Source organism: Balaenoptera acutorostrata, chromosome 3 (genome assembly GCF_949987535.1).
Source record: "Balaenoptera acutorostrata chromosome 3, mBalAcu1.1, whole genome shotgun sequence".
Taxonomy (NCBI): Eukaryota; Metazoa; Chordata; class Mammalia; order Artiodactyla; family Balaenopteridae; genus Balaenoptera; species Balaenoptera acutorostrata.
The window spans coordinates 96,761,047-96,788,493 of record NC_080066.1 but is presented as its reverse complement, the minus strand read 5'-3'; the positions used below and the strand labels follow the sequence as shown (position 1 = coordinate 96,788,493).

General features: G+C 53.4%; 1 protein-coding gene across 4 annotated transcripts; it reads right to left on the bottom strand.

Annotated features, from left to right (window-relative positions):
* Positions 1–469: 469 nt before the first annotated feature.
* Positions 470–27,196, bottom strand: BMF (Bcl2 modifying factor). Of its 4 annotated transcripts, none has more exons than XM_057544585.1 (7): positions 27,076–27,196; positions 25,435–25,551; positions 21,616–21,749; positions 20,851–20,978; positions 18,385–18,681; positions 16,687–16,847; positions 470–4,450 (listed from the first exon to the last, which is right to left on the bottom strand). In XM_057544585.1, the coding sequence occupies exons 5-7, from the start codon at positions 18,674–18,676 to the stop codon at positions 4,349–4,351; spliced, it is 555 nt and encodes a 184-aa protein (XP_057400568.1). In that variant the 5' UTR covers positions 18,677–18,681; positions 20,851–20,978; positions 21,616–21,749; positions 25,435–25,551; positions 27,076–27,196; the 3' UTR covers positions 470–4,348. The 4 variants fall into 4 exon arrangements, with proteins under 4 accessions (XP_057400568.1, XP_057400569.1, XP_057400570.1 ...); XM_057544586.1 differs by having other exon boundaries at positions 26,964–27,093; XM_057544587.1 differs by lacking the exons at positions 25,435–25,551; positions 27,076–27,196 and having other exon boundaries at positions 21,616–21,849.
* Between the last annotated feature and the right edge of the window lie 251 nt (positions 27,197–27,447).

Below are 27,447 nucleotides of genomic sequence, written 5' to 3'. Positions count from 1 at the left end.
GGAAAGCGAAGCCCAGCTTGACAGGGGTGGGGGGTTGTGCAGAGGGGCCGCCAGGGCACTTTTGGTCACTGAGGCTGCCAGTTGCTGAGGGCTGGCCCTGGGCAGGTCCTTTGTACACACTCCCTTTAATCCTGCAAGGCAGGCACAGCTGTAATTTACACGTGGAAGAACTGAAGGCTCAGAGAGGTTAAACAACTTGCCTATGATCATTCAGCTGATGGAGGCTGGAACCGGATCCAAATCCAGGTCTGGATCCAAAGCCCATGTTTTTCCACTTCGTGGGGCCTCTGCTGTGCTGCTTACTGTGTGGTCAGAATGGCTCTTTACAACCCCAAGAGGGGAAAGGAAGTCCTGACAAAAGCCGGGGGTCCCGGACGGTAACTCAGGAGGGCAGCTGAGAAGCAAGTTGGGAGTCTCTAATCCACCTTGTATTTTTACTACACCTTGAAAAAGACAAGCTTTGCTTTAAATGGTTTTATTAAAAACTGTACCAATTGATGGGGGAAAAGATACACACACATATATGCATGTGAAGAACACAAAGCCAAATATTCTGTACAGGTTTAAAAACAATGAGTCCCCATCCCCTCCCTCTCTCTCCTTGTTCCTCTCCCAGAGGCAGAGTGCCTAGAACCCAGGACAGCTAACCTGGGAGAGACAAAATGCTACATTCTCACTGGGTCTCCCCCGACAGGCCCTGCGGACCCAGGGATGGGGCAGCCCACTGGGCAATGCTCACAGAGCAGGGAGAGACACTGGCCTCCTATGCACAGAGAGGGGCAGTGCGAACCGGGAGCCTGCAGGGCCCCGAGCACCTCCCGCCCAAGAGGCTGGCGCATCTATGAAAGAACGCGGCTTTCTCTGCGGTTTCCTCAAGGCTCAAAGTCCCCACCAGCCTTGAAGAGCCCACTGCCCACAGTGTCCCCAGGAGGCTTCACAGCCTGATGGGTTAAGGAGTCTGGCCAGGGTGGTCTCTCACCAAGGTGTCCCCACCTACACACAGAGGGACCCCGCAGGTTCCTCCGGCCTGGGCTGCAGCACTGATGTGCAGAAGCCCGCAGAGCTGAAGTGCCTGCTTCTGCGGGCTCTCACCTGCCCTACCCCACTGCATCAGGTCCCTCAAACGAGACAAGCTCGCAAGCTCTCCACGTGCTCCTTGCTGACTAGGACAGTCACAGTGGCTCCCCAGCCCCTAGTGGAGGCCCTGGCTGGATCATCCCAAATCACCCCCTCCCTGCCAGGCCCAGGCCGGACCCATCCTTGGATGGGGCTGGGCCACTGGGGACAGAGAGACAAGTCAGCTGGGCCCCTTTGAGCGCTCTGAACGTGCCTGCCACATAGCTCCCGACACAGACCCCCTCCCCTAGGGGCTCGTGGAGGGCACTGGGAGGTGGTCTTTTTCTGCCTCGGACTGAGCAAGAAAAGGCCACGGGGGCAGCTCTCCAGCAGCCCAGACTTTGAAGTGGGCAAAGGCAGAGAGTCCTCCAACTCTCCGGGAGAGTCAGACGGGGGGCCTGAGGGGGTTCCCTCCCCAGTTCTGTCTACCGGCTTCCAGAATCCCCTCCTCTGGGGTTCTGAATTAGAAGGGCTGTTCTGACCCTGAATATCAGGCTTCCCCTCCTCCAGGGCATCCCTACCGGGGAGGGAGGTTTCCAGTCCCTCTCCCACCCCCACCCTCAGCAAACCACAAAAGCTCCACAAGTCTTCTGTTGGTTACAGGTCAGGAGCCAGGTCACACTGTCCCTCCCTCTAAATCTGATTCTCCACTCCCTAACTAGAGACAGCCAAGCTCCTGGGGGATGGGGAGACGGAGCCCAGGGGGAGGGACATGTGTCCTGAGGTCGGACTTGAGGAATGTTCAGACCAACTCACCAGGCAGAGGGGGAAGGGGCCAGTCTAGACCACTAGGCCAATTAAAAACAGCCAGCCAGGAGGAACCTCTCTTCCTCTTGGGGCTAGTCTACCTCCTGGGTTCTGGGGGGAGGGGAAGGAGAGGCATTGTACATTTTGCCCTGGCTTGCCTAGGATAGTGAGTTAGTTCCTGGCTTCACAGAAGATGGAGACAGTGCAGTCAGATGACCCTCCACCCGGCCCCAGGTGCGATGTTCAGCTGAGCTTCTCAAACTCTGGGCTCAGTTCTCAGGACAGGCCACAGGGCATCCCACCTAGGCCCGGCAAGGTCTCTGAAGGTGATGGCTTTGCCTCGGCACCAAGGCCTGGACCATTTATTTGCTCTCTCACTCAGCTCACGTGGAAAGTCTGCTGAGAGTAGATAAAAGTGGCTGGTAGAAATAATCCTGGTTTTCTTGTGTGTGCCACTCAAAGATACACCAGCAGCCTGCCCATCACAGCCTTGGTCCAGGAGAGGGAAAAACAACACATGTCCCATGCACGTCAAAAAATGGTGTGGAGACACACAGGGAAGGGTGGATTTCACAATGGTCAGAGTGTCCCAGCGCCAGTCTTCATGCCTGTTCCCTGGGTTCCTTCTTGTAAGCAGGAACCTATCTTCTTAGCAGACAAACCATGGTACACACCCTGAGAATATAATTCTGTCCAAGAATAGGTAATACCTCCAGAACATCCAAGCAGAACAAAACCAAGGCTTATGCAGTTTGAAGTCCCTCTCCGAGCCACTGTGAGCCCATAGGGCACCTTTGTGCAAATTAGGAAAGGCACCCCTTCCTGTAAGCAGACACAGCCCTACACTAGGGCATACAGCTTAGTGAGCAGAGCCCAGGCTGGATTCTAGCTTCCATTACCTTCCACTGCAGGTGGCCTTGTGCAGTGAACAACCTGCCTGACCGTACATCAGGAAGATCAGTGTGTCCTTCAATGGTAACAAAGACCTCCTCTCTGCAGAATTAGAGGAGCTTGGGCTTGTTCAGATTTGACAGTCTACTCAGGACTCCTCCAATTTCCTTGGGTAGCCCTGGGGTCTTCTCTGCCCAGGGAAGCCATCTTTTCCTTGGGCCTTGCTTCACCGTTAGCACCAATGTTAACTTTTCTCACATAGGCAAAAATGATAATTTAATTTCTAGGTGAACAGATTCCCTGTGTCTGCTCCCAGAGCTGCCAGACTGGCTGCTTTAAATTCTCTCCATTAGTGCCACAGCAGGGAGAGAAGGGAAGAAGTTCAGAGGCGTCTGTGATCCTGCTGAGTTCCAGAGCATGCCTTTCTGGCCTGGCTGGAAGCTGAAGGAAGACAGGAAGTGTGTACCCAGCTTTGACAGTTCCGCACTCTAATAACTGTCTGTTACTCTAAAAGACACATTTCAGCTGACAAAGCCGCTGTGCTGGCTTCTTCCTGTATCCCACTAGGTGTGAGAAAGGAATGGGGATAAAAGGGAGGAGGTATGTGGTTTCCGAGGAAACCAAGGGGTCTGGGTTCCTCAAGGCTGACTCTCACAGGTGGGATGGCCGCCTCGTTTCCCAGAGCCACCGCAATGCAGTCCTGTCCCTTCCGGTGCTAGAGTGCTGCTATCGGGGGTGGGACGCCGTCTGTTGGCTGGGTCTTTCAAAACAAGAGCTGACAAAGGCACAAGCTGCTGGCTACAGCTCACTGACTGGCTATTTGTTTGGCTCATCCATGGTTGACACCCAGCCAGTCCCAGGCAGCCAGAGGGGGCAGTGGTTCTGCACCTCAGGACCAATCCTGGGGCTTCCAAGTAGGACCAAGTCAGACATGAGGCCTACCCAGAAGTTTGGTTCATTTTTGCGGCACATCTGAGGGGTCCACGGAGAAACCCAACCCTCCCTGAGGTCTGCTGGAGATGACAGGGGCTGGGCAAGAATCCCTGAGCCCTTGGGGCGGGCAATGGCTGGGCCCAAGGAGAACCCAGACATGGAGCTGGCTGACCGACCTACTGAAGTTGCCACACGCAGCTGGAAAGGCCCTGTCTGAGGCCCTGGTGGGTTAAAGCAGTGTGACCCGTCGGATCTGGGCCCCATCCACAGTGGAGGGCTGATACGTTTGGTGGAACCAGGAGTCTAATCCAGTCTCCTGTTTCTTAAATAAGTTCCTGTGGGAAAACTACAGTCCACTCGCCGGAGCACATCACTACCTGGTTGTCTTCAACCACTGACGACCGAAGGATCTACTTGTCCGAGCCCTTGGGAGGTCCCACATCACAGACACACCAGCCTCTACTTCAACAGTGTTTGACAAAGGGCCCCATTCCTGGTCGAAGCCCTGAACGGGGAAAGAGGTCCCGCTTGGGTATGTCTTATGTACACAGAGAGAAATTTTTAAAATAAAAACACAAAACAACAACAACTTCACAAGACACAGTGTCAGTCCTCGCCGATGTCCTTCCGTGGTGCCCCATGTGAAGAGGGCAGCCCAGCCTCACCTGGGACCTGCCCCATTCCTGTTCTCATCTCCATTCAAAGCGAGGTTGTGCAGAAAGAGGAGGATCTGCCACCACACGCGATTTCGGTTCTGCTGGTGCTGAAAGGAAAACAAAACAAAACAACGTTAACTCCTAAACGCAGCCTTAGACGACTCCTTATCATTTCCAATCAAAGTTCAGATCCACACGTCTTGAGGCGACACTTTAATGCCATCAGGACAGCAAACTGGGGGAGTTGGGGGAGGGACGAGAGAAGTGGCGATGAGGGGGAGATAGTTGAGTTCTCCAAATACAATTGCAGTGTGAGCATTAAAAAGAAAAGACCAGGCTCTTTATGCACGGTGCACAAGAGGATTAAACTTTTTCCCCTGCTTGCAGGATTTTCCAAAGTTTAGCCAAGTGCTGCTTTTAATCAGATTGGCTCCTGAGCCCCGCAAACCTCAGCTGCATGAACAACAAACTTTCTTCAGCAAGAAAGAGAAGAAGTGCCCCCCTCTCTCCCCCAACTCCAAAGTAACACAGAAAACAAGGGGGAAAAGCGGGGGAGCCTCCATCTGCAAGTGATTTGACACTGTGAAGGTCAAAGGGTTAATCTTCCATTTAAACCACACTGCTGAGGCAGCAAAAATCTGATTTCATCCAGTGCAAACACGCACACACACAGACACACACACACACACTTGTGCGCCCGCCCTCTCTCCCTTCCCAGCATCTCCAGCTCCGTGCTGCCCTTTTTATAGCTGCTCTTGACAGTAAGCCATAAATAATCCCTCTTGGAGCGCTTTCCTACTGACTGGAGCCAATTAAACGTTAAGCAAGAACATACTTGAAAACAAAACAAAAACAAAGAATGCACACTACTCTCTGGAGGTTATCCCAGGTCCTACTGTCAGGCGGAGAAGCTGGGGCCAAAGGTCAGCGGTCAGTGGCTCACAGGATTGTGGCTGGTGCCCCGCCCACACAGGTACCATTTCCCAGGGGCCAGCAGAGGTCCGAAGGGCACCGAGGGGTGCTGGAAGAGGCAGTCTTTGTTCTCTCTTTATCTGCCAGGGCAGGAGGACTAGGCTGGGGCCCTCTCCACGGGGTTCTCGGTGGACAGGGGAATAAGAACCTAGTGTGCAAAAAAGGAGCCAGCACAGAGGCTGGACTTGGATTGCCGCAGTGGCCCAGGCAGCAAGCACGCTTATGTGAAGTGTGTGTGTGTGTGTGTGTGTGTGTGTGTGCGCGCGCGCGCGTGTGTGTAGGGGAGCTGGAGCCCCTGCTGTCTTTAACTACAGCCCAGGCCCCCACCAGGCAACTCCTAGTCAGAGGAGAAGAGGCTAGAGCAAGTCAGTGGCAGAGCTGGAAATTGAGCCCGGGGCTCCTGGATTCCCAGAGCTTTGCAGGGACGTCTCGCCCTGGCCTCCCTGACCTGTCCCCAGGCAACTGTGCAGGAACCTCGCCGGGTTCCCTGTCACCCTGCCTGAGGCCACAAAGAGAAGAGAGGAGAGATGTCAACTGAGGCTGACCTCAGGGCCCTGTCAGGTATTCCCCCCACCCCATACCTGTAGCAATAGCATTCCTCTTTCCCCTGCAGAAGGGGAGACTGGAAAACAACCCAGAAAGTGGGAGGCACGGCTCCTGCTCGGAGGGGAAGGGAAATCGGGGTGTGCCACAGCGGAGGCCTGGCAGACTGCGACTGGGGAGACTGATGGCTTCCTCATGTTTTGTAAACAAAGACAAGTAAAAAGAGGAAACACACCCGGCTTAACAAAATCTGGTTAGGGTAAAGCAGCATGAAAATGGACTCAGCTGCAAACCTGAAGACTCAGGCCTGCCTGCAGCAGCTGGGCACAGCACCCCCTCCTTCTGCTTCCCCTCCCCAGCTGCTACCCAGGACAGGTGCAAAGGTCATAGGGTGGAATACGAGGAAAATCCAGGAAAAGACTGGTCTCTGGGGAGGCCAGTCTGCTGGAATTCCGAGGCTCCTCGGGTGCCTGTTTGAAAAGGCCAAGTAACAATAACAACCATGATCCTAACAGTAACTGTAAATTGAGCGTGTCAGGTTCTGTGTTTTACATCGTTGCTTCTCAAAATGCGGTCCACGGACCAGCAGCTTCAGCATCAGCTGGGAGTTTATTAGAAATGTAGACCCACTGAATCAGAATGCACATTTTTAACAAGATGCCCAGGCGACTTTAAGACACATTAGAGTATGAGCAGGACTGGTCTATACACATTAAACTCCTTTGGTCCTCTCAACAACCCTATGACGCAGGTATGTATTATCATGCCCATTTTACAGATGAGAGCATTCAAAGAGGTAACTTGGCCACATAGCTAGTAAGTGGCAGGGACTGGGCTAAATCCAGACCACCTGGCCCCAGGGCAATGTCCTTACCCATTACTACTATGCTCCAAGCGCCACCATATACCTTTCTTTACACCCAAGCAGACCCTCCAACCTCCCCTTCTCTAAATCATCTCAAAACAGCTCAAGGGCCAAGGAAGGGAGATCACAACTCGATCATTTGGGGCCTGGACCAATCCCATCCCTGTATGCCTCAGTTTCTCCCCACGTTCCCTTCATGGAGGCCACCTGCTGCCTGGGTAACTTCCTGGGCCCTGAGGTCTCTGGGGATGAGGCAAGGAAGCATCCTGACTCCAGTCATTGTGGGTGTTGGGGAACCTAGAAGCAGTTGTGGGCCAGATAGTGCTGTCAGACTGCAAGGCTGAGGTCTTGCCGGGAGACACAGACAGGCCTAGGTGCACACAGGCCCAGCCTCAGGAAGGACCTAGGTTCTGTACCTCTGCCTGGGACAGGCCTCCGGGCTCCTGAATCATCCAGGAAGGCACTCTGGGCAGTGGGTGGCTCCCTGGGCCAGGAATCAGAGGACCTGGTAGGCTGGGGTCTCCCAGCAGCCTGTCTGAGTCCTCACTCTCCTTATAGGTGAAGTGCAGGCGTGGTATTAGATCAGTGGTTCCCACATCCGACGGCATCACAGAATCCACGGAGGTGCTATTGTACATACAGAGTCCCCAGGTCCCACCCAGACCAACTGGGGCAGAATCTTCAGGGAAGGGGCCCAGGAATTTGTGTATTGAACATGCTCCCTGAGTGACATTTTTTAAAAATCAGAAGTAGCATGTATTGTCTATTTTAGTCATAAAAGTAACGTAGAGGGCTTCCCTGGTGGTGCAGTGGTTAAGAATCCGCCTGCCAATGCAGGGGACACGGGTTCAAGCCCTGGTCTGGGAAGATCCCACATGCCGCGGAGCAACTAAGCCCGTGCGCCACTTTGCGCTCTAGAGCCCGCGAGCCATGACTCCTGAGCCCATGAGCCACAGCTCCTGAAGCCCGTGTGCCTAGAGCCCGTGCTCCGCAACAAGAGAAGCCACTGCAGTGAGAAGCCCGTGAACCGCAACAAAGAGTAGCTCCCACTCACCGCAACTAGAGAAAGCCTGCGCGCAGCAAGGAAGACCAAACACAGCCAAAAATAAATAAATAAATTAAAAAAAAAAAAAAGTAACATAGAAAAATTGGAAAATACAAGAAATCAGAGAGGAGAAAATAAAATCCCTCATGATCCTATAGCCTAGAAGAAAACATTTCATGATTTGGTATTTTCTTTAGTCGCTTTCCCGCCCTCCCACCAGAGTAATGACTTGGCCAACCCAGAGGTAAATCCTGCCCAGGTGCTTCTGAGGCAGCCAGGCCACAGACAGGCATTTGGAAACCACTGAGGTGCTTTCCAACCCTAAGGTCTGGTGATTCGGAGTTTGTCATCCACAATTACCTTCAGCACTATAACTCAGCGCTCCAACAAGTGAATCCGCTCAGCCTGGCGGAGGGTCTGGGTGGGCCTAGGGAACAGGCTGCTTAGTACAGGGTCAAGCCGGCTGCCTTGGCAACCGTGCGACCAGCAAGAACAGGGCCTGGGAAACCATCTACTGCCCCAGCGACCCTTTCTGTGAGCACAAGCAATGCCACACATACCCCAGTCAGCCTTCTCCTGCCACAGGGCAGCCCCCAGAAGGCCCTTTATTGAAAGGTAACCAAATTGCCACATAGCAAGAGAATCAAAGAATGCCTTGATTTTTGAGCAACAACAATATATAAAATATTTTTTAAAAAATTAAACAAAAGTGCCTGACGAGAAAGGAAAGAAAAAGGTCTTGAAGGGAGGCCAGGGAGAGAAACAGTTAAGAAGGAAGGAAATCAACATTCACCGAACAGGACGAGGTACACAAAGACACCGAAACACCAGAGCACATGGATCCTTCCAGGACAGGGTGTGGGGGAGACGGGGAGAAGGAAGGGGGAGCCAGGAACGGGTACGCTTAGCCTCTGACTCTCAGGCACCTGGCACAGCACCCAGTGCATAGACTGAGATCAGTGGGTGCAAACCCCTGGCGCAAGGCTCAGCTCTCCCAGGCTGGCTTGGGACCCCTCAAAGTTTAGGAACCTGCAAAAGAATGGGGGTTCCCAGAATGCATAGCCAGGGTAACCTCAGGGGTAGGAGATTGGGGTTCAGGAGATAGGAAGCTGATGGGAATTTAAGCTTACACCAGAGCTCTCAAATTCAGAGCCGAGAGGGTAGGACCGAGACGGGGAAGGAAAGAATAGAGGTGAACGCCCCAAGGGAAGGGGCCCTAACGTGGCGGATAAAAAATATTCTCTTCAGTTAGGAGAGCACAACCAGGCATGAGAGATCTAGGGTTCTTCCTTCAGTCCCACTTTCTTTCTGTGGTCAGGGGATGAAGGCAGTCAGTTGACGAGTGTTTGAGTCACTCCCCCTGTGCACAAGGCACTGTAACTGAACACCCAGATCATTCGTCCTGGATAACAGAGAACACGTAGGGCACATAGTAGGTATTCAACAAGCACGCTGGACTGACTATAGAAAAGTCAGCCTTGCAAGATAACCCACTTGTCTGAAGCCAGGAACAATTGATGTCTGGCCAGGTCTAAAGATGTACTTGATGTGATAGGATCAGCCTTTTGCCTAGAGAGGCCCAACTAGTAAAAGGCATTTTTTTTTTTTTTTAAAGAGCTGGCTGTGGTGTCTGACAAGGTTGGATTACACAAATCAAACTCTGTTTCATCCCACATGGCCTCTGTCCTAAGCACAAAGAGTGTTCCCTGCCCTCCCCAGATAAGAATCTCCCTCTGGCTCTCCCCCTTTGGACCCAATTCACACCCTCTGGGGACTCTGTGTGTCACCAGTGTACCAGATGCTCCAGCAAGAGCTAATTCACCCCCAAAGAATTCGAGGAAGGAGCAAAGCTACACTGTAGCCCTGATTTAAAAGAAACTAACACACAAAATGCAGATTTACCAAACAGATAGCAATTTACATCGCATATTTAAAATGCTTTCCTATTGTCTCTTTTGCTCCTCACAAAGGTCTGGGACATAGGAAAGGCAGGTATTATTTTCAATCCCATTTTACAGATGGGGAAGCAAAGGTTCAGAAAAGTTACCCCAAGCAAGTTAGTTGGGAGGGGGTGATTCAAACCCCTGACTTCTGACTCCAGAGCTATGTTCTTTCACTAAAATATTACAGTGTGTTTATTCACATTATGAAAATGGTATTAACTGTTCAAGGAGAATTGCCACCTAACTGCTCCCCTAGTATGTTTAAAGAAATTGTTTCCAGATCATTAACTATTTAGTAAGGATGCTGTGGACCAGAAAAAAAATAAACCTTTCAGAGGCAGAGCTAACTGAAGATCAAACAGAAATGAAGCTAAAACTGGCCTGAAATGATAACTTCAGATCATTTTCTGAAACCATGCTCAGTTTCTTTAAAATGCAGAGTTGTATCTACCCTGCTTTACAGGGAGATACACTCTCTGTAAAATGCCGTTTTCCTACCTCACCTCTTCCCTTTCCCCCATCAACTCTAAACCCGCCACGGCGAGGCTGAAGGACAAAGCCTTGCTGTTGAGAACAGGAATACAGAGCTAAGGGAGACTTAAGGAAAATTCCACATAAAAGAAGTTGGGGAGATGTTTGTTTGATTCAGCAAACTTTTATCAGGTACCCAACTGAGCTAAGAGTTACGAAGCACAAAGATGAGCAAGCTGTAAGGCTTGTCCTCGATTATTTTACAATCTGAAGGGGGGAAAAGCAAGAACACAGAACTCAGTTTTACAGGAGGCAGAGCCAGGGTCCGGGCAGTAAGTGGGAGCTCCATCAGATTCTCACCTTCCGGGCTGCGCTTGCTGAGGAGCAGGGGTGGGTAATGGGGAGACCATGGTTTTAGGATCAATCAGATCTGCATGGCTCCCAGCTCAGCCACTTCCAGTGTAACATGGGCATGTTATCCCACTTCTCTGAGCCCCGGCTTCCAATAAAATGGGGATAATGGGGTCTCGAAGTACAAGGTTGCTGTGATGATTAAATGAGATAAGTATATGTAAAGCATGGAGGCAGTGGCTGACCCAGGCAGCTCCCCACTCCCTGGTGAGGACAAGGGAAACCTGGGCCCGACTGCACTTTGCTGAGCAGTTCCCTCAACACCCTCAGCTCAAAGCACCTGCCCCAGGAGCGCTATCTTCTAGGCAGATTCATGAAGTCCTGAGGAAATCCCTGACTTTGCACTGTGAGATGGGCCATGGCAGCCAGAGGCAGCCGGGCTCAGAATTCCAGGCTGCCAAGCTGGGCAAGGGATTCTGAGACCCACGGGGCAGCCCCTTGGGCCCCGTTGGCCCACTGTCCAGATTGCTTTTGACCTAGACACCTGAGGAATGGCAACGTGGCAAAACAGAAAAGGAAAAAAAATTCTCCTTGACAAGAGCTTCCTCAGCCCAGCCAGCAGCGCTAACAGGAGGTTGAAGCCACCAGCTGCCACCATAGAAACACCAATCACTTCTCCCAGGAAGAAAGGGCAGCCTGGGGCTGGCTGAGTCGAAGACAGGAGGGCTTCCTCTAACATAGGTGGAAGCCACCGGCTTCGGCCACTGGGGGTGCGGGGATATGGCTGTGTTTGCCACCCATGTCCCCAGAGCCATGGGCTGCACCTTCATGGCCTGGAGGTGGGAAGGACTGAGGCCCTTATCCAGCTTCCCCCAGGGATGGCTCTGTCTCCCCCAGTCTGAGAACAGCCCCATGAAACTAATGGGCAACTTCTTAAGAACTCAGGGGGGAAGAGGGGGGGTATGTGCGCTCTGGTCAAAAGTGAGGGAGAGAGGGGACTGAGGAGGGGGCTGGTTTGTTGTAGGTCTACAAGGCATTGGAAAAGGACCCCCCCCGCCACGGCTCCAACTCCCAACTTGGGGCCTTTGCAGCTGGCTGTTCTCGTCCCGCCCGGGACCAGTCCCTGGACAGGACAAGCAAGCTGAGCACAGAAGGCCGGACCCTCCTCCTCACCCTGCACACTGGCTGTTCTTGTACTGGTCATGGAACATGCCCTCTTGGTTGCCAGACTTGGATCAAAAGGCAAACAAGATGTTTTTCTTTATCCCTCTTTTCTAGCACCTCCCCCAAAGCCCTCCCTCCCATCACCACCCCCCTCCAAGAAAAAGAAAAAAAAAAAAACAAAGCCAACCCCGTCCCCATGGCTTGCCTTGGTGGGGAGGGAATGAACTGTCCGGAACTACAAGGCCCTTCTCCTGGAAGACAGAGTAGTCAGGTGCAGAGTTGTGTGGAGAACTCAGCTCTACTCAGCCACGCTGATGACTCAGAAGCTAAATATAGTGAGCGATATAAACAGAGCCAGCCACAGAGCAAACACAGGGCCCCCAAGCCCTGGCCCTGGCTCTCACGCACAGCGCTCTCCACAGCCCCTCCCCAAGCCTCACTCTTCCCCAGGCAATGTCCGAGGGGGACCTCCCACTCCGGGGACAGAGGCTGGCTCTGTAGGGACCCTTCTCACTCTAGGGAGAATCTCTGGGGCTCCCGCCCAGGGCTGTCCCATCTAGAGCCTGAACAACTTTATCAGCTATAGTCTGAGCTCCAGAAAACCACGCACCAACAAGGAGAGCATCCCAAAGGGTCAGGAAGTAGTTAGGAGCTCCCTGAACAAAGGATCCAGGCTGCTGGCAGAGAGGCCACTAGTTAACAAACCATGCAGACACCACCTTGGGTACAACTTCCAAAAGAGCTCCCGAAGAACAAAATGCTAAGATCATCTTTTAACCCATTTTCAAGTGTTAAACTGTCCACGCATTAATAGTTATACATATTACAATTTCCAAAGGGCTTTCACATCAACTCTACAAGATGAGTATGAGAAATCGAGGCTCAGAGAAGTTAAATGATTTGCCTGTGAACACAGAACTCATAAGTGACAGAGCTGGGATTTGAACTCGAATTTGCCTCTCCGTCCAGGATCCTTTCTGTGATCTTGCAACTAAAGATGGTTTCAACTGAGTGGCTGAAATTTTTCTCAGATGTCATTTTCCAGAAAGTCTAATTACTATTCAGGGAATTTCCAAATCTGACTGTTCTGAATGGAGCCATTCCTGGTCCAAGTGAAAAAGCCGCTTCCAACACGAAGAATTCCAACTCTCCTGTAGCTTTACTCACTCAACTGTCTACAGTAGCCACTGTTTTCTTTTTTTTAGGATTCTTGGCTTCTCAACGTCACCCGGAAATATCCCACAACTTTCAGGATGGTGCCACTGGGACAGGAGACTCTCCTAAGGGGATGGGACACCAGCTTCTGTCCATTCTTCGGCTCATGGTGGAGGAGACCACGGCAGGTGGAATGGAAAGAAGCTGGGATTCACCTTCTGGCCAGAGCATCCCTTGAGCTCAGGGAGGAAGCAAACCTGTACCGCCATCTTCCCTGTAGAAGCTGGGCAAACAAGAAACACCAGGGCACCCTCACAGAGCCAAGGTCAAGGTAGGCCACAGTCAGCAGACCACCAGAGGTCACCTGCTACAGCTGGGCAGCTCACAGAAGAGCAAGGAGGAGAATCTTTCACTCCTGACCCAGCCAGAGGAAGTTGGGGGTGTGTGACCAGGTTTGGAAAGGCTTTTACCTCCATTCACTCTGCCTCAAAGTCTCTTGCTGCTTTGGAGACCCAAAGCGCTGACAGCAAGCACCTCGCTGGCACTGATCTTCTGCTTCCAATTCCTTGCCCAGAGAAACCACCCTAAACAGGTGGCTGACCTGAACTTGGGTAACCAGGCTAGAGCTCCATCCAGCAAGCTCCTTGAGAAACATGCTGGGAGGGCTTATGGCCCACAAAAACCAGCACCAGGGGGAATCTGGAGCATGTTGCATCTAGGGTCATGCTGATGCACTCACTTTGCCCTAAAGCCATCCTACAACACACTACCGTTATCACACCCTTCCCTGTGCTCCACATCTCCCAGGGAGAAGGCTTCCTCTCATACAGTAAAAGAGTAACTGAGGTCCCTAACCAGGGACAAAAGGCAGGAGCTCACATTCCCTACAGGAGTCGGGAACCCATGGCCACGGTCTGGCCCTGGGACACCAATCCCAGACCTGAGGAGAGAGGAGATGGCCAGGCTCCTTCAACCTTCTTACTGCCTTTTGGGTTGTCTTTCTTGGTTATTTAAACTCAGCCCATAATGATGGAGATTGACCACTATTCTCCTAGGAGAAATGTACAAGGCGAAGACCCACAACTGGTCAGCTTTGACGCTGATTTCTCTGGACAGGGCAGGTAGAAGGGGGCTCACGGGAGGCAGCTCTACTCAGGGACAGGTGGGGTGGGAAATGCACTGTGAACTGACAAGAACAAATGTGGGGGACAATCAGGATTACAGAGAGACAGAAGAAAACAAGCATTAAAGAATACCTACTGTGTGCCTGGAACTCTCGTAGGTGTTTTCTCACTGAATCTTCATGATCAGATTCTCTGGCATTAGGTCTAATTTACAGAAGAGGAAACAGGCTCTGCCAGAGACTTCCCGGTGGCTAGTAGGTAGCAGAGCTGGCCTTCAAACCTGGGCCTTCTGACTTTGTATCTGAAGCCTAGAGACTTAACCCTAAATTACTTCCTTCCCAGTGCCTCAGTCTCCTTGTCTGCAAAGATGAGGGGAAGGAATAGGGAAAGAAGATGAAGGATAAGAATGTAAGAGTGACAACAGTATTGTGTAGATATGAAACAGTTAGACATTAGTTTATATCATAATCAAGTTCAGAAATGGCTCATTTCTTAAAACTAGCTGCTAAAAGGTCCTATACGTGCCAGCTCTCCATCTGCCCATAGCCATTACCCCAGCGCTTCCCACAGGATGAGCTCCTAGGGAAGTGAGCAGGGTGAGCAGGGAGGAGGGGGATAAAAGCAAGAAGACTCCCGTGGACAAAAAGCCTGGCTCTTTGCAATGGAAAGTTTGGGGAAACCAGCTCTTGGCTAGAAAGGCCTCGTTGGCCAGCCTCCTGCCACTGCACAGTAGGAGTAGGTAGCTGGCAGGATGGTGAGGGGCCCAGGGAAGTCAGGAACCAGTAGGAGGTGAGGTGCAGAGCAGGGGAGACTCTCCTCCAGTTCTCCTCTGGCTCTGCCCCTCCTCCTCCCCGGCTGGAAGGCTCTGGCTAAGAGGACAGCACCTTGTATGGAGTTGAACCAGGCCTTCAAAGAGACAGCCCTGGACGGGGGTCAATGATGCCAAGCAGCAAAGAGCACGGTCAGACCTGGGATCAGGGCCAGTTTCTCCTGTGCGGAACTGAGTCAGGAAGAAAGGGCCCTGGGCTGAGTTCTGGTCCTGTGCCAGGGCTCAGCTGGGCAAGGGGGGCCTCCCAGCCTGCTCCCAAGCCCACAGGGGCTCACCCGTGGATGGCTGAACATTCTGGGAAAGAACTGTTGAGAGAGATCAGGGCTATTGGGAACGCAGAAAACTGCCTTCCAGAGAGCTCTCCAGACGAGCCTGTGAGACCCACAGTCACCGTGTCCTCTATCAGCTGCAGCCCCGGGACCGGAAGCTGCGAGCTCAGGCCAACCACAGGCCTACACAACCAGGGCAGAGTGAATGGGCAGGAAGAAGGCCAAGAGGCAGAAATCAAGAATCAGAGTGCGTCCACACATGGACCGAAGGGGAAACTCTAAGCCAAGTCTCCACAGAAAAATCAAAGGAGCGAATAGGGGCTGGAGCTTGGAGCCAGAGGAGGTGGCTAGGCTGCCTTATTATCTAAGCATAGGGCCACCCTCTCTTCCTGAGGGACTGGGAGAGCCACCAGGGCCAGGTCTAGCCCCAAGTTTCCCTTGGCAGGGGCGCTCACCATGTCTAACCCCGGAGGGCCTGTTCTCAGGAAATACAAGGTCAATTTCTCTTCCCCCTGGTGCTGGCCAAGTCAAACCTTCTATTACCAATAGCTGTCCTCTGGTCACCTGAAGTTCCCCATCTAACCTCAGGGTCTGCCCAATCATGGTGGATTACTTATTCTCTTGATTTCCTGATATACAGTCAGATATAGACTTACACATGCGCACGCGCGCGCGCACACACACACACAGCTGACTGGGCCAGGGACACTGTCCCACAGGTAGCGAATGTGTTCACTTCCAGGTGGTGTGCCTTCGCTTCAGCAGTGGTTGTACTAGCAGGGATCCAGCCTCAGAATCCTCTCCCCACCTTGGCAGCCATCCAGAAAGTCAGCCCAGAGAGGAAGGGTTAAGTGCCCGGGGGCGGCCCAGACAGCGGCTGCAGAGCAGGGCAGCCTCCAGCCCGTGGCACGTAGGGCTCCTCCAGCACGAGCCCGCCAGCCGCCGCCTTTGTTGATGGGCTCTGCCGCATGCTCCACTGACACGCGATGCTCCGCCCTGGCGGGGCTGGTGCCAGGCTGCCGGCCAAGCGCCCGGCCGAGCACCCGGCCGCTGGCCTGGAGAGACTCTCTGAGGTACACACTCCGGAGTCCCAGGCCCTGGTTCCCAGGCAGAGACAATGAGGAGCGGCCTCCCCAGCTGGAAAGTGTCAGGTTACAACCGGTTCCACCACCTTCCCCAACTCAGGCCCATCCCCGGCCTTGGTTACCCATTTTACACTGCACCGCAGCCAGGCACGCCCGACTGTCCAGTTTTCCTCAGCACCCTGAAAATCTTCCCCTCAGGTCTGTAAGGGACCATCTCCCACCCCTGGCCTCAAGAAGAGAGAGTCTGTCAATCAAGGCTGCAGAAAGCTATCCCATTCCCTGGGAGGGATCGTAGCATCTCCCTCGAGCCTGAGCTGAGAGTGGGCAGATAAACAACTTGGATCTCAGAGGTGAGAGCATGCGTGCTCATCCAGTCGGGCCCATCCAGTGCACGAGAATCACTAGAGCATGAGGCCAAAACTCTGGGACCTTATCCTTGGGGCCTGGCAGAGACAGAGTTGCTGAGGCAGGCCCCAGCCCCCCAGCCCCAGCAGACACACCCGCCCCCAAGAGCCCCCCATGCCTACTTGCTGCATATGAAGCCGATGAAACTGGTCTGCAATGCGCTGGAGTTTTCGGGCAATCTGTACCTCTGCTCGATGTTGCCACTGCCCTTCAGCGGGCTGCTCACCAAGGGGCAAGCCTGCAGGGAAACCGGCAGGGAGGGGGAGCCGGTAGCCGGCATTGCCTGCAAAGACAGAGGGCCCACATCTCAGCATGCTCCACAGCTGCCCCATCCTCCCCATGCCTGCCACTCCTGGCCGAGACCTGGGGCCGAGGGTAGACCCTAGTGTGGGCAAGGAGAGGAACTTAGTCTGCCTTTATCAGGGCACTCTGCCAAATGTGGACAGCCTGACTTGCTGCCCAAGAGTGTGAAAGCTGATATTGGAGAAGAGAAGGGAATGGTCCCAGCCTTGCCTTCAGTCCTCCATTCACCGGCAGTGCCATGGCAAAGGTAATAAGTGTGGGTGAACTTGCCAACCTTCTGTCCTTATTTACCCAGCTACGCTTGACCACAGTTTATTATTTATTACCCTCATACAGTAGTAGCAGGCTGAAGCTCTTCTCTGGAAAAGCACTGGAGGCAGCTCTCCAGAGTTCCTGGGTTGAGCAAAGCAGGGGACAGAGAAAGAGAAAGGCAAAAAGTATCTTCACTTCTTAGTGCAGCAGAGGAAGGCTGGTCTCAGGCCCTGAAGCTCTGGGCAGTGGTACAAAAAAAACGGAGAGAGGACTCCTCTGAGCCACAGATTAGCCAAGTTCCTCTCTCTGGAGGCAGCCCCAGGCCAGACATCTCGACCTGCGCTCCTCACTTACCAAGAGCTGGCCACCGAGCTGCCACTAGGGGCACCCGCCGGCCTGCTCCCGTCTTGCCCTCTTCCCCGCCTGCCTTATCTATCTTCTCAGACTCCTGCCAGGACTACTTTGCCAGAATTGTCCTATAGGGCAGCTCCCTCTGGGAATAACTGCAGCGTCTCCTCAATCTGCTCCGTCAGACACAGCAAGATAGCCTCCGAACCTCGGCCCTCTCTCCATAAGCTTTGTGCTAAATGAAGAAAACAGACTGAGTGTCTAACCCTGCCCTTTTGCCAGAGGAAGGCAGATTGCTCATAAAACCAACCACTGAAGCCCACAAATGAAGGGGTCTTGTCTGACTGAGCCTTGGAAACAGCCCCTTTGCTGGCACTGAGCCCAGGCAGGCCCCACCTCTTTCTCCAGTTCCCCTTCCAAGCACAGAAAGCCCCCAGTGACAACTGGGGGCCACCTTCTGCCTTCAGGAGCCTGCCCTCCCAGAACAGGCTGGGTTTTTCCCTTCAGTGTCAACAGCGAGTCACAGATCCCCCAGCCTTCCCCACGGCAGCGTTAGCCACTTTACAGAAGGTACATCGCTATCACCACACAAAGGGCTGGGCCACACAACAGGCCACAGGATGTAAAGGCCGAGACCCAGGTTACCCTTCTTCCAACCCAAGGAGACACCATGGACCCAAAGATCCCTCCAGGAAGGGACAAAAGAGCAGAAGGAATGGCAAGGCAATCTGCCCTGCGTGGGGCCTGAGGAGCACAGGTGAGGAACAAGCAGACAAGCAGCAGGTGAGAGTTGAAGAATCGGTAGCCCCTGCTGCTCAGTTTGGGGAAGGAAATAGCAAAGAGCAGGTCTGGGGAGGGCAAGTCCCCTCCTTTCCCCCAGTCTCTAAGGGAGGAGTCCTGAGGCTAAGAGCACTCACCATAAAAGAGTCGCTGGGGTTCCTCAGTCACCCCACAAGGCAGCATGACACCCTGGCTTGGGGAGGCTGGACTGAGAGTCTGGGTAGCCTTGTCTTCCTGGCTGGTGGGTCGAAGCCCAGGGCCACAGCAGTGCGTGAGAGGGAAGAGCTGCAGACGGCTGAGGGGGCAGTCCAGCTGGCTCTGGGCAAACAGGTCAGCAGAGAGCAAGCTGCCAGGCTGGGTCCCCGGCTCCCCATCCTCTGGCTGGAACACATCATCCTCCAGCTCCTCCACACACTGGGGTGGTTCCATCTCCCCTGTTAGGGTGCAATGCAGGCGTCCGGGAGGCTGCCCCCGCCCAGGCTCTACCTGGAAGGACTCCCCTCCCCGTCCTTCTTTCCTGCTCCCCCTTCTTATGTGGAGACGTGGGGTCAGGTCCTGATGACAGACAACCCTAGAGCTAAAGCACTGCCAAGGGTGACACTGCCCCCAAAATGTGGGCTGCCTCGCAGTTCTGAGACTCTCCACGCTTCTTCCCTGGGCCCACTCAGAACCACCTTCCCTCCCCTCGGCCTCTTCTTCTAACCCAGGCTGGTCACAGTCATGCCGTTTGACTGCTATTGACTCTGAGCCATAGAGGGGTATGATCAGCTGCTACAAGCATGCAGGGTACCTGGAGAAATGTCAACAAGACTAGTCTCTGTGAGTAGCTGTGGGAGGGCAGAGGGCGCTGTGACTGGCTGTACACACAGTGCTCACAACACACAGGCACACTCGCTCACTGGCCTGAGGAGTAACCACCAAGCTCTCATCTCGCTCTGAGCTGAGCTCCAGGCTCAGCAGCAAAAACAAACGCCAGCAGTCCTAGGGTGGCCAGGTTCCCTCCAAACCTGCTAAGCCCTACCCAAGACCCTAGTCTCCACCCCCTGCTTGCTCAACACAACAAACAGGCTGAACGATGTGGTAAGAGTGTGTCCTGGGAGAGAAGGGGAGAAAAACCCAGGTTAGTCATTGCAGCTGCCCTCTCAGCAGAGTACAGCTGTCTGCCCACCATAGCTTAGCCTAGAGGGGAGGTCCAGCATCCAGCAAAGTGGCCAGCCTACCCCAGCTCAGTCTACTCACTAGTCTCCACGACTTCAAATCTTTCCCCACAGCCTACCACTCCTGCCAGCGCTGAACCTGAGATGGGTACAACCTGCCTCACAGAAGGAAGTGAAATTTAGCCCTCTGTCTGTGACCTCACTCGCTGCCTAAACTCCTCAGGTTGTTGACATGAGTTTCTTGGTGATAAAGAAGTTCCACTTGCTCCACCTGATGGCTCTTGGGAGTCTGAGCTTGGAGCCACGCAGCATCTTGAGCTCCCAAGCCAACCCCTTATACACACACCAGGAACCCCTTAGGGTCCCTGAGGCAGCCAGAAAAGCAACCACCTGAATGGTTAAGGATACAGAGAGACAGTGTTTGTCATTGCCAGAGTCAATTAGAGGTCCCCTGGGAATTCTGTCTCCCAGTCTCTTGCCTTTGAAGAACAAGCCAAATGGTCTGTGGGTTGGTAAAGTATTTAAAGAAGCTCAGTTAAATTCAGAAATCTTGGCTTTCTCAAATGCAAGCTCTCTCTGAAGTGCCTGCTTCAACCCTCCCTCCATCCCATCCTGTCCTTGAGCTATCTATGGTCCCTATCCTGCCCTCTTCCCTGGACAGCGAGGAGATGCCCGCTTGGATGGCAAAACAGGCACATGGTGTTCTTTGGACAGTGTTTCCCAAAGGGGAGTGAGAGAACTACACTTTAGCAGTACCAGGAAACAAGGTTTCCCACTGAAAGGACCAAGTGCTGTCCTGCCAGTCACCTGGCAGGGGCTCCCCTCCTGCCCATCCACCTCCTCTCTGCAAGTTGGCAATCCCAACCTAAGATGGGGCCCTCCAAAGCCAATCACAGTCAGGAGTCATTGTCTTGGGTTTTCCTTTGAAGCCTATCACCTCCCCCACCCGCTCCCAGCAAAGCCCCAAATTCCACCCTTGCCTGGACTGGACAGTGGGGGAGGTGCAGCCAGAGGGTGTGGCTCTGCAAGCCTGAGGGGGACCCTTCCCACTCTCCACAGGAACTGCAGGTGGCCCTTCTGCAGGTGGGAGTCTCTGGACAGGTGCTGGACAAGGTCAAGTGTAAACTGAGATACAGTAAAGGGACCTTCTTCTCCCCTTCCCCTGAGCTGAAGAGGTGGTGTGCAAACCGGCAGGAGAAGGGCACTTCCTAAGTGCACTACCAGGGAAGTCTTTATTCCTAGCAAGGGGACCTAAAGCCTGCTGGAGCCATCCCAGCCCTTAAGGACTCTAAGAGGGATGCTGAACTCAAGACTCCTTCTCCTAGGAGAAGCAGTAGCTAGACATTCTGAACCTCGACGAGGGCTAAAATCTGGGAACGCACACATACATATACACACACACACAAACACACACACACTCACGCACTCACACAACACACAGCAGACCTGGGTGACTCCAGGAGAGGATCTCGGCCTCCGAGTCGTGATGCCAGGGCTCCGCACCAGGGTCCAGCGTGATGAGCACTCGGGGGCTTGGCGCCCAAACTCAGTTGGGAAGGAGGGAAAAAGCCCGGCTGTTAAGGAGAGGAGCCTTCAGACTCCGCAGGGATGCAGGACGTCCCACAACTCCCTGCCCTACCCCAAAGTCAGATCCAGAGGCCGGGACATTCTCGAGCGCCCAGGTCTGCTCAGCAGTGCACCGCACGTTCCCCTGCCCACCTGGACCCAACTCCTTGGAGTCTCAAATGCTACTACCCCCACGTTCCTTCGTGGAGCAGCGCACTTAGATGTGGGTTTTGCACCCCGTTCCCATACCCCAGCGCCCCAGTCCATGGTCACTCTAGACGCCCGCAGCCCAACCCTTCCCGGGCCCCCACGCGCAGCGCGATCCTCTCCCCACTTCCCCAAGGAGGTGCGATCCAACACCGCCCGGCCCCCTGCCGCCCGGGCGCTCACCGGGCTGCGGCGAAAGGCGGGAGGCGGGAGGCGGGAGGCGCAGGCAGGGGCGGCGGCAGCGGCAGGCGGGCTGGCGCGGGTGGAGGCCACTCTGCACCGCGCGGTATTGTTTCCAAAATACGCCCGCTCGGGGCATCCCGCAAACAGCTGATGAGGCCCCGCCTCTGGCGCGTCACACCGACGGCTGGCCAATGGCGAGTGGAACCCCAAGTCCCGGGCTGGGCGGCTGCCAGGGACGGTCACGAATGTACGAACCTTCCCTTGGAAACACTGCAAGGGGCCAAGCCAAATTCCGACCTCCTCCAGAAACGCAATTGGAGCGCTGTCGTCCACGCAGGTTCGGTTCCTAAAGCCGGCTCGGGAAGCACTCGAGAGCCCTTGAGTCCTCCCTATTAGGAGGGAGATAGGGGGCGCCAAAGTGACTTTTGTCTTCTCTTTCAAGGGGCCGAATAATTTTGGCGCGTCCAGAAAGGGAGTGGAAGAGGAGGAAGCGGGGAATGGCAAAGCATCCTCCCGGCTGCTGGGCAGGTCAGAAGAAAACTCCAGTACCAAAGCTGTAGGAAGGTTGAGAACACGTGTGTCCGACACTGTTATCGAGTAACATTCAGATCAAACACATCCAAAGGGACCCTCATGTCCTCTTCTTGACTGGGCGTGGATAGTCAACATAAACAAAATTAACATCTGGCCGAGGAGAGGAGAGATCAAGAATGCAGGGGCTGCTTGGGCAGTTGACACGCGTCCTGTTCATGACAGCACCCAGAGATGGTTCTGGGGCTGCAAGGAACGCAACGTGTCCTGCAGACCGCAAACTATCGGCAAGGGAGCCTCTGGGCTACTTCACAAACATTTATTGAGCACCTACATTGTGCCAGCTACTGGGCTAGGTGCCAAAAACCTGGTGCCTGCCCTCAGGGAGCTTATAACCTACCTAGAGAAGTAGACCAGAAAATAATGGAAAGCAACATGAAATGTGTTAATGCCAGGGATAACGACTGCTGGGAATGCAGAAAAATTCAGAATGCAAAGACTGGGGAAGGCTTCAGGGAGGTGGCTTTTGAGTTGGACCTCGAAGGATGGGGCAATTTTTCCATCAGGAAAGCCAGATAAGATAGCCAAGACCTAGCTTGAGCAGGATAAAGAGTTGAACTGGAAAACTTGTCCAGGGAGCAAGGGCAGGCTGGAGGACAGGATCATTGGGTGCAATGATCGGATTGAGGAAGGGTGGGCATGGGCAGGGAGGTTCAGATCAGATTACAGAAGTGTCCCTGGAATGGCAGGCTGGGGAGTCTGCACTTTATTCCGGAGGCAAAGGGGAGCCAGCAAAGATTTTAGAGAAGATGACTCACTTGACTAAGCCTGGACTTTAGAAAAGATAAATGAAGAGACCAGAAATCAGTGAGAGGGAGCAGTCCCTGCAACAGATTAGGTGATCAATGATGCGACCTGACCCAGGGGACAGTGGGGACTGGCAGTGCTCTGACTACCAGGATGCTCTCTCTGGGTTGTAAACTCAGACAGATTTAAGCTAAGTGGAGCTGGGACTCTTAGCCCAGTGGAGTCTGAAGTCTCCTTGTACCTATTTCCTACCCATTCTTTCCCTAGCTCCCTCAAAGAGTACCTGAAAGAGAGTGGGCAAGGCATAATGAGGGCTGTGGTTGCTAGAATAGGAAAAACTGTCCCCAAAAGGATGGAGAAAAGGGAAAAGGGGGAAAGTCAAGCTTGGCCATCAACCCAGTCCCCACAGAAGTTGACAGATGTCCGGAAAGAGGTGCCGGAGCCAAAAGGAGGTATGTTATTTTACCAGGAGGCTTAGCCAAGAAGGAGTGTCAGAGCTGGTCAGGGTGACCTAGCGCTCATGCCATATGTAGGCAGATGAGAAGACCAAGCCCAGCCTCCATGCAGGGCACTGAGGAGCCCTCACCATGTTGGCCACACACACACCTCCTTCCATGCCTCCTACTCTTCTTAGTGGCTCTCCTCCTGGGCCAGTATCTCAGGCAGGCCAGTTGGGCCTATGGGCATTACTTAGGGTCAAGGGTAGGCCTGAAGGACAAACCAGCTCAGAGTTTGTCCTCTGGGGCAGCACAGGCCCCAGGGGGCACGGGTCATCCTGATTCTCCCGACCCACCTGCGCTGCAAAAGCTCTGTCTGCTTCACCATAGCCCTGAAAGGTGGAATTGGGTTCACGAGGCAAGGAAGCTGATAGAGAAATGTTTTAACCTGGGATCCATGTATTTGCCGGACTCACCAGGGTCTCCTCACCTTTAGGGTCTGTGAACCCCTGAAACTGGCTAAATTGTGTTTGTGGGTTCACACAGACATTTTTGTGTGGGGGGGGTGGCTCTGTAGCTTACAAAAGTTTCCCAAAGGGGTCTGTAACTCTATAAAAGTTTAAATCCACCGTTGTAGGGGAACGAGGCTGGGGAGCAGAGGGGATCACCTTAGTGGGTCTGGGCAGGTTGCAAAGATAGAAGGGTCACACCCTCTAGTGACATTTCTTCTCAGGTCTCTCTCCCAGGCCTTCCCAGCCTGCTCCCTTGGGTTCCTTCTGAAGGACACCCCGTAGCTCGGCCTCCTGTGCTCTCAGCCTCTAAAGTCAAGCAGCAGGGGCCCAGCCTTCTGAGCCGGAGGGACCAGAAAACACTGTCAGGGATAAAGGGGTCAGGGAGGTCAGAAGCCTCACTCCCCACCTCTCATCACTGTCAAAGCAGACCCCTCCCTCTGTGCCCTTTCTCCCCTTCCAGCACAGGGCAGACTCCGCAATGTCAGGACCTGCTGGGCTGGAGATCTGGGCTCGGAGCCCCCTACCGAGAGCAGCATCCTAGGAACAGAAGAACCCTGGACTTGTGACTGGGCTCAGAGCAAATGTACCTTGCAGCCACAGCAGCAGTTGTTTTGAAGAATCTCTTCTCTCTCTCTCCCTTCCCACTCCTTGCCCCAGCTTGTTTTTCTTCTCTGCTAACTGATGCTGGCTCTAGGAGGCAAAACGTTGCCCAGAGAAAAGCAAAGTTACTCCGAAAGGCAAAGGCATCGGCTGGAGGCCTGAGAGAAAGGCACACCTCGGGGAGGGAATGCAAAGAGTTAAGGGGAGGCTGCTTTCAGCAGAAGAGAAAACCCAGCTCCCTGTAGAAAGCAAGCAGGAGCCCCCTCCATTGTTTCACCTGGCTATAGGGTTTCTCTCTGAGACAAGGAATGGGCTCTAAAACTCTGGTAACGGGATCACTGGGAAGGGAGGTTTTAAAAAAACCAGCTGACAGCTGAATAATAGGAATTACCAGGCAGGCCGCCCTGGGGTTACTGAGGTTTGTAACTCAACCCCCAGGGAGGGGTTAGATTGGAAACTGATTTATGGGTAAGGTGGGCGTCTTGGTGGAGGAACCCAGAGTGCTCGACCCTCTTGCCTCTTAACTCCCTCTGGGAGGGATCATGTGTGTAAGAAAGGCCAGGAACCTGGAAGGCTTGGTGTCCTCTCTTGCTGGACTTGCTCTAACAGAGTGAATTTATCTCTCTGTGCATCATTCCATCAGTCTGCAAAGGAATAGACCCTCTCTTCTGAGTTGCAGAGGGGTGTGTGTGTGTGTGTGTGCATGCGCGCATGTGTGGCGTATGGGGGAGCGGGGGTGGGGTGGAATCTACCAGAACAGACAGATTGGCTTCTGCTAATTGAGTAAGTGGAGAGACTCGATTTCCTAGTCAGTGAACTCACTCCTTACCAATCACCTGAGAGTGGGATTCAAATCAAAAAAAGCAGGCACTAAAGAGAAAATATTTGGGAATTCAGAGACCTGGATGTAAAGGGAAATACAGAGACTGAGGCTACCATGCGAAAGCCCAGTGGAACATAAAAGATGAGGTGAAGTCTGGGATCACATGCTTATGACAGGCAACACATAGTTTTGTTTTGGGGAATACTCAAAAACTATTTGCTGAATGAGTGAATGAATGTACATCTCCACATTTAGAAAATATAAATAATTCTGTGTTTGGGGAGTGGGGAAAAAGCTGCAGTGGAAGATTTGCCATAAATGTCCTATCTACATTGTCTTGGCCACTTAGCATGGCTGGCCTTACCTGAGTTTCTTCTCACCAGCAGAGTTTCCTCTCAGGAGGCAAAGGTGATGCCATCAACATCTTGGTACCCTCGGACCGCCCTTTTCCAGGCTTGCCACATGATGGAATTTACTAAGTCTGTGGAGATAAATTTACAGAAAAACTACAAGCATGGCCGTCGGGAAGTGTCCTCAACCCTTGCCCAGTCCAGGACTCAGTCTGCCCAGCCCATGGAAAAGAAGTTGGCTTTATCCTGCCAAGGAATGAAGAAATCCAATCAAAATACTCTTCCTTTTAGTCTACATCCCCCAGGATGCAGCCTCTTTCCTGGGCAAAGTTACATTAGTATGTTAGTACATACTTCTCCTTGGGACTGGCAAGGACATCTCAGAAATTTCCAGCTGAGGCCAGAGAACAATCAATTGCTATCAAGGAAACCTGCCACCGGAGGAGCTGGGGACCCGTTCTTTCTGGGCTTAGAGCCTCTCAGGTTTTGAATCTGGTGTTCAAGAGGCTCTGGGCTGAGAAGTGAGTTGGATCAGCTGTTTCCCAGCCAACCCCTCCGCCCCTGCTGTCCTGGAGTGGGAGAGGGCCACTATCTGACAATGAACGAGGGGCTCACTCACCCAGATGTGAGTTCACCAAACATTTACCAAGCACCTGTCATGTGCTAGGCTCCACACCAAGGGCTAAAGGTGCAGATACAATCCCTGGGGGGGATTCTTGAGCATATCTGCACCCTTTCTTCCCATACATGAACCTTCATCAGCACACCTACACACAAGGTCAAAGAGAAACTGGGGGCAGGAGGAGGGTATGGCAGGAAGAGCTGCAGCCGCACGAGCTAAGGGAAAGCCGCCTTCCCGGGGAGGCTGAGCGTCCCTGGAAGTGGTCTTGCCTTTCCTTGCACAGAGCATCCTGGAAATGCCTGATGCCCCACTTCCCAGTTCCTAAAGCCCACCTGTCATCAGATTGAGTAGGAAGAGGTCTAGACTAGATGTTCAGTTCCCAGCTCTGCCATCAGCAAGTGACCCTCCAACACTCACATTTACATCCTTGCCCCTACAGATTCAGAGGCGGCATAACTTGGGTAAACACGCTGGCTCAGGAGGGCAACACCAGCCTCTTATCCCAATCCTGCCTTAGGTCCCTGGGCTATAATCAAAACAACTCTCACCTATTGAGCATCTACTGAATGCCAGACACATGGCAAAAGACAGTTCATTTAATCCTAAACAATGCCAAGAGGGATCTCTCACCATCAGTGCCATTTTACATTCAAGGAAGCTAAGGTCCCTTCTCCAAAGACAGGCAACAGAACCCTGATTTAAGGTCACATCTGTCTGGCATGGAAGCCAGTGCTCACACCCCCTTTGCCTACGGCCTTAAAGACACACCTAACCCCTCCCCACAGGCAGGATTCACTCCCCTTCCCCCTCAATAACACACTGTCCCCAGTGCCCCCAGAACAGGAAGGCCAAGCCTGAGGCAGCCTAGCGAGGTGAATTCCAGCCTCTCTTAGTCGCAAACACTCCCACCACTGCCACCACCTGCAGCAGAAGCGATTGCATCACCCGCAGGAAGCGGTCCAGCAGCCCAGCCCCGGCTCTGGGGCACATTTTCAGTTCCTGCTTCTCTCCTTGCATACGTTGAGCACACTACCTTATCTTCTACTCCTGCGCTGGCTCCGTGGGTTCAAGCAAACGTGCATGTCCGGGCAAAGGACTGTGGTTTGTTGCTTGGACGGGATTCGTACGGGACCAACCGGGGCGCTCATCCTTTTTCTGAACGCTGCTGGATGGGGGAGGGGAGGTCAGGCTGAAGGGGCTTTCCCAGCCAAGGACCAATCAGAGATCCCGTGGGCTCAAAGAAAAAGTCCTCTTGGATGCAGGAGACAAGTCCCAGAAGCCACCATTACCTCGCATCTGCCTTTCAAGGATGAGTGCCCATGTCTGGGCCACGTGGGCTGTCAGGTGGGCCAGCAAGAGGAAGGGGCTGAAGAGCCTGCCAACACAGCCAGGATGTCTCTGGTGT

Bases quoted from the DNA above. Each gene is read 5' to 3' on its own strand.
- BMF (XM_057544585.1), bottom strand. From the start codon at position 18,676: ATGGAACCACCCCAGTGTGTGGAGGAGCTGGAGGATGATGTGTTCCAG. The intron at 16,848-18,384 runs GTGAGTGCTCTT...CTGTCTTTGCAG, and splicing joins ACCCCAGCGACTCTTTTATG to GCAATGCCGGCTACCGGCTC. The intron at 4,451-16,686 runs GTAGGCATGGGG...TTTTCCTTTCAG, and splicing joins ATCGGCTTCATATGCAGCAA to CACCAGCAGAACCGAAATCG.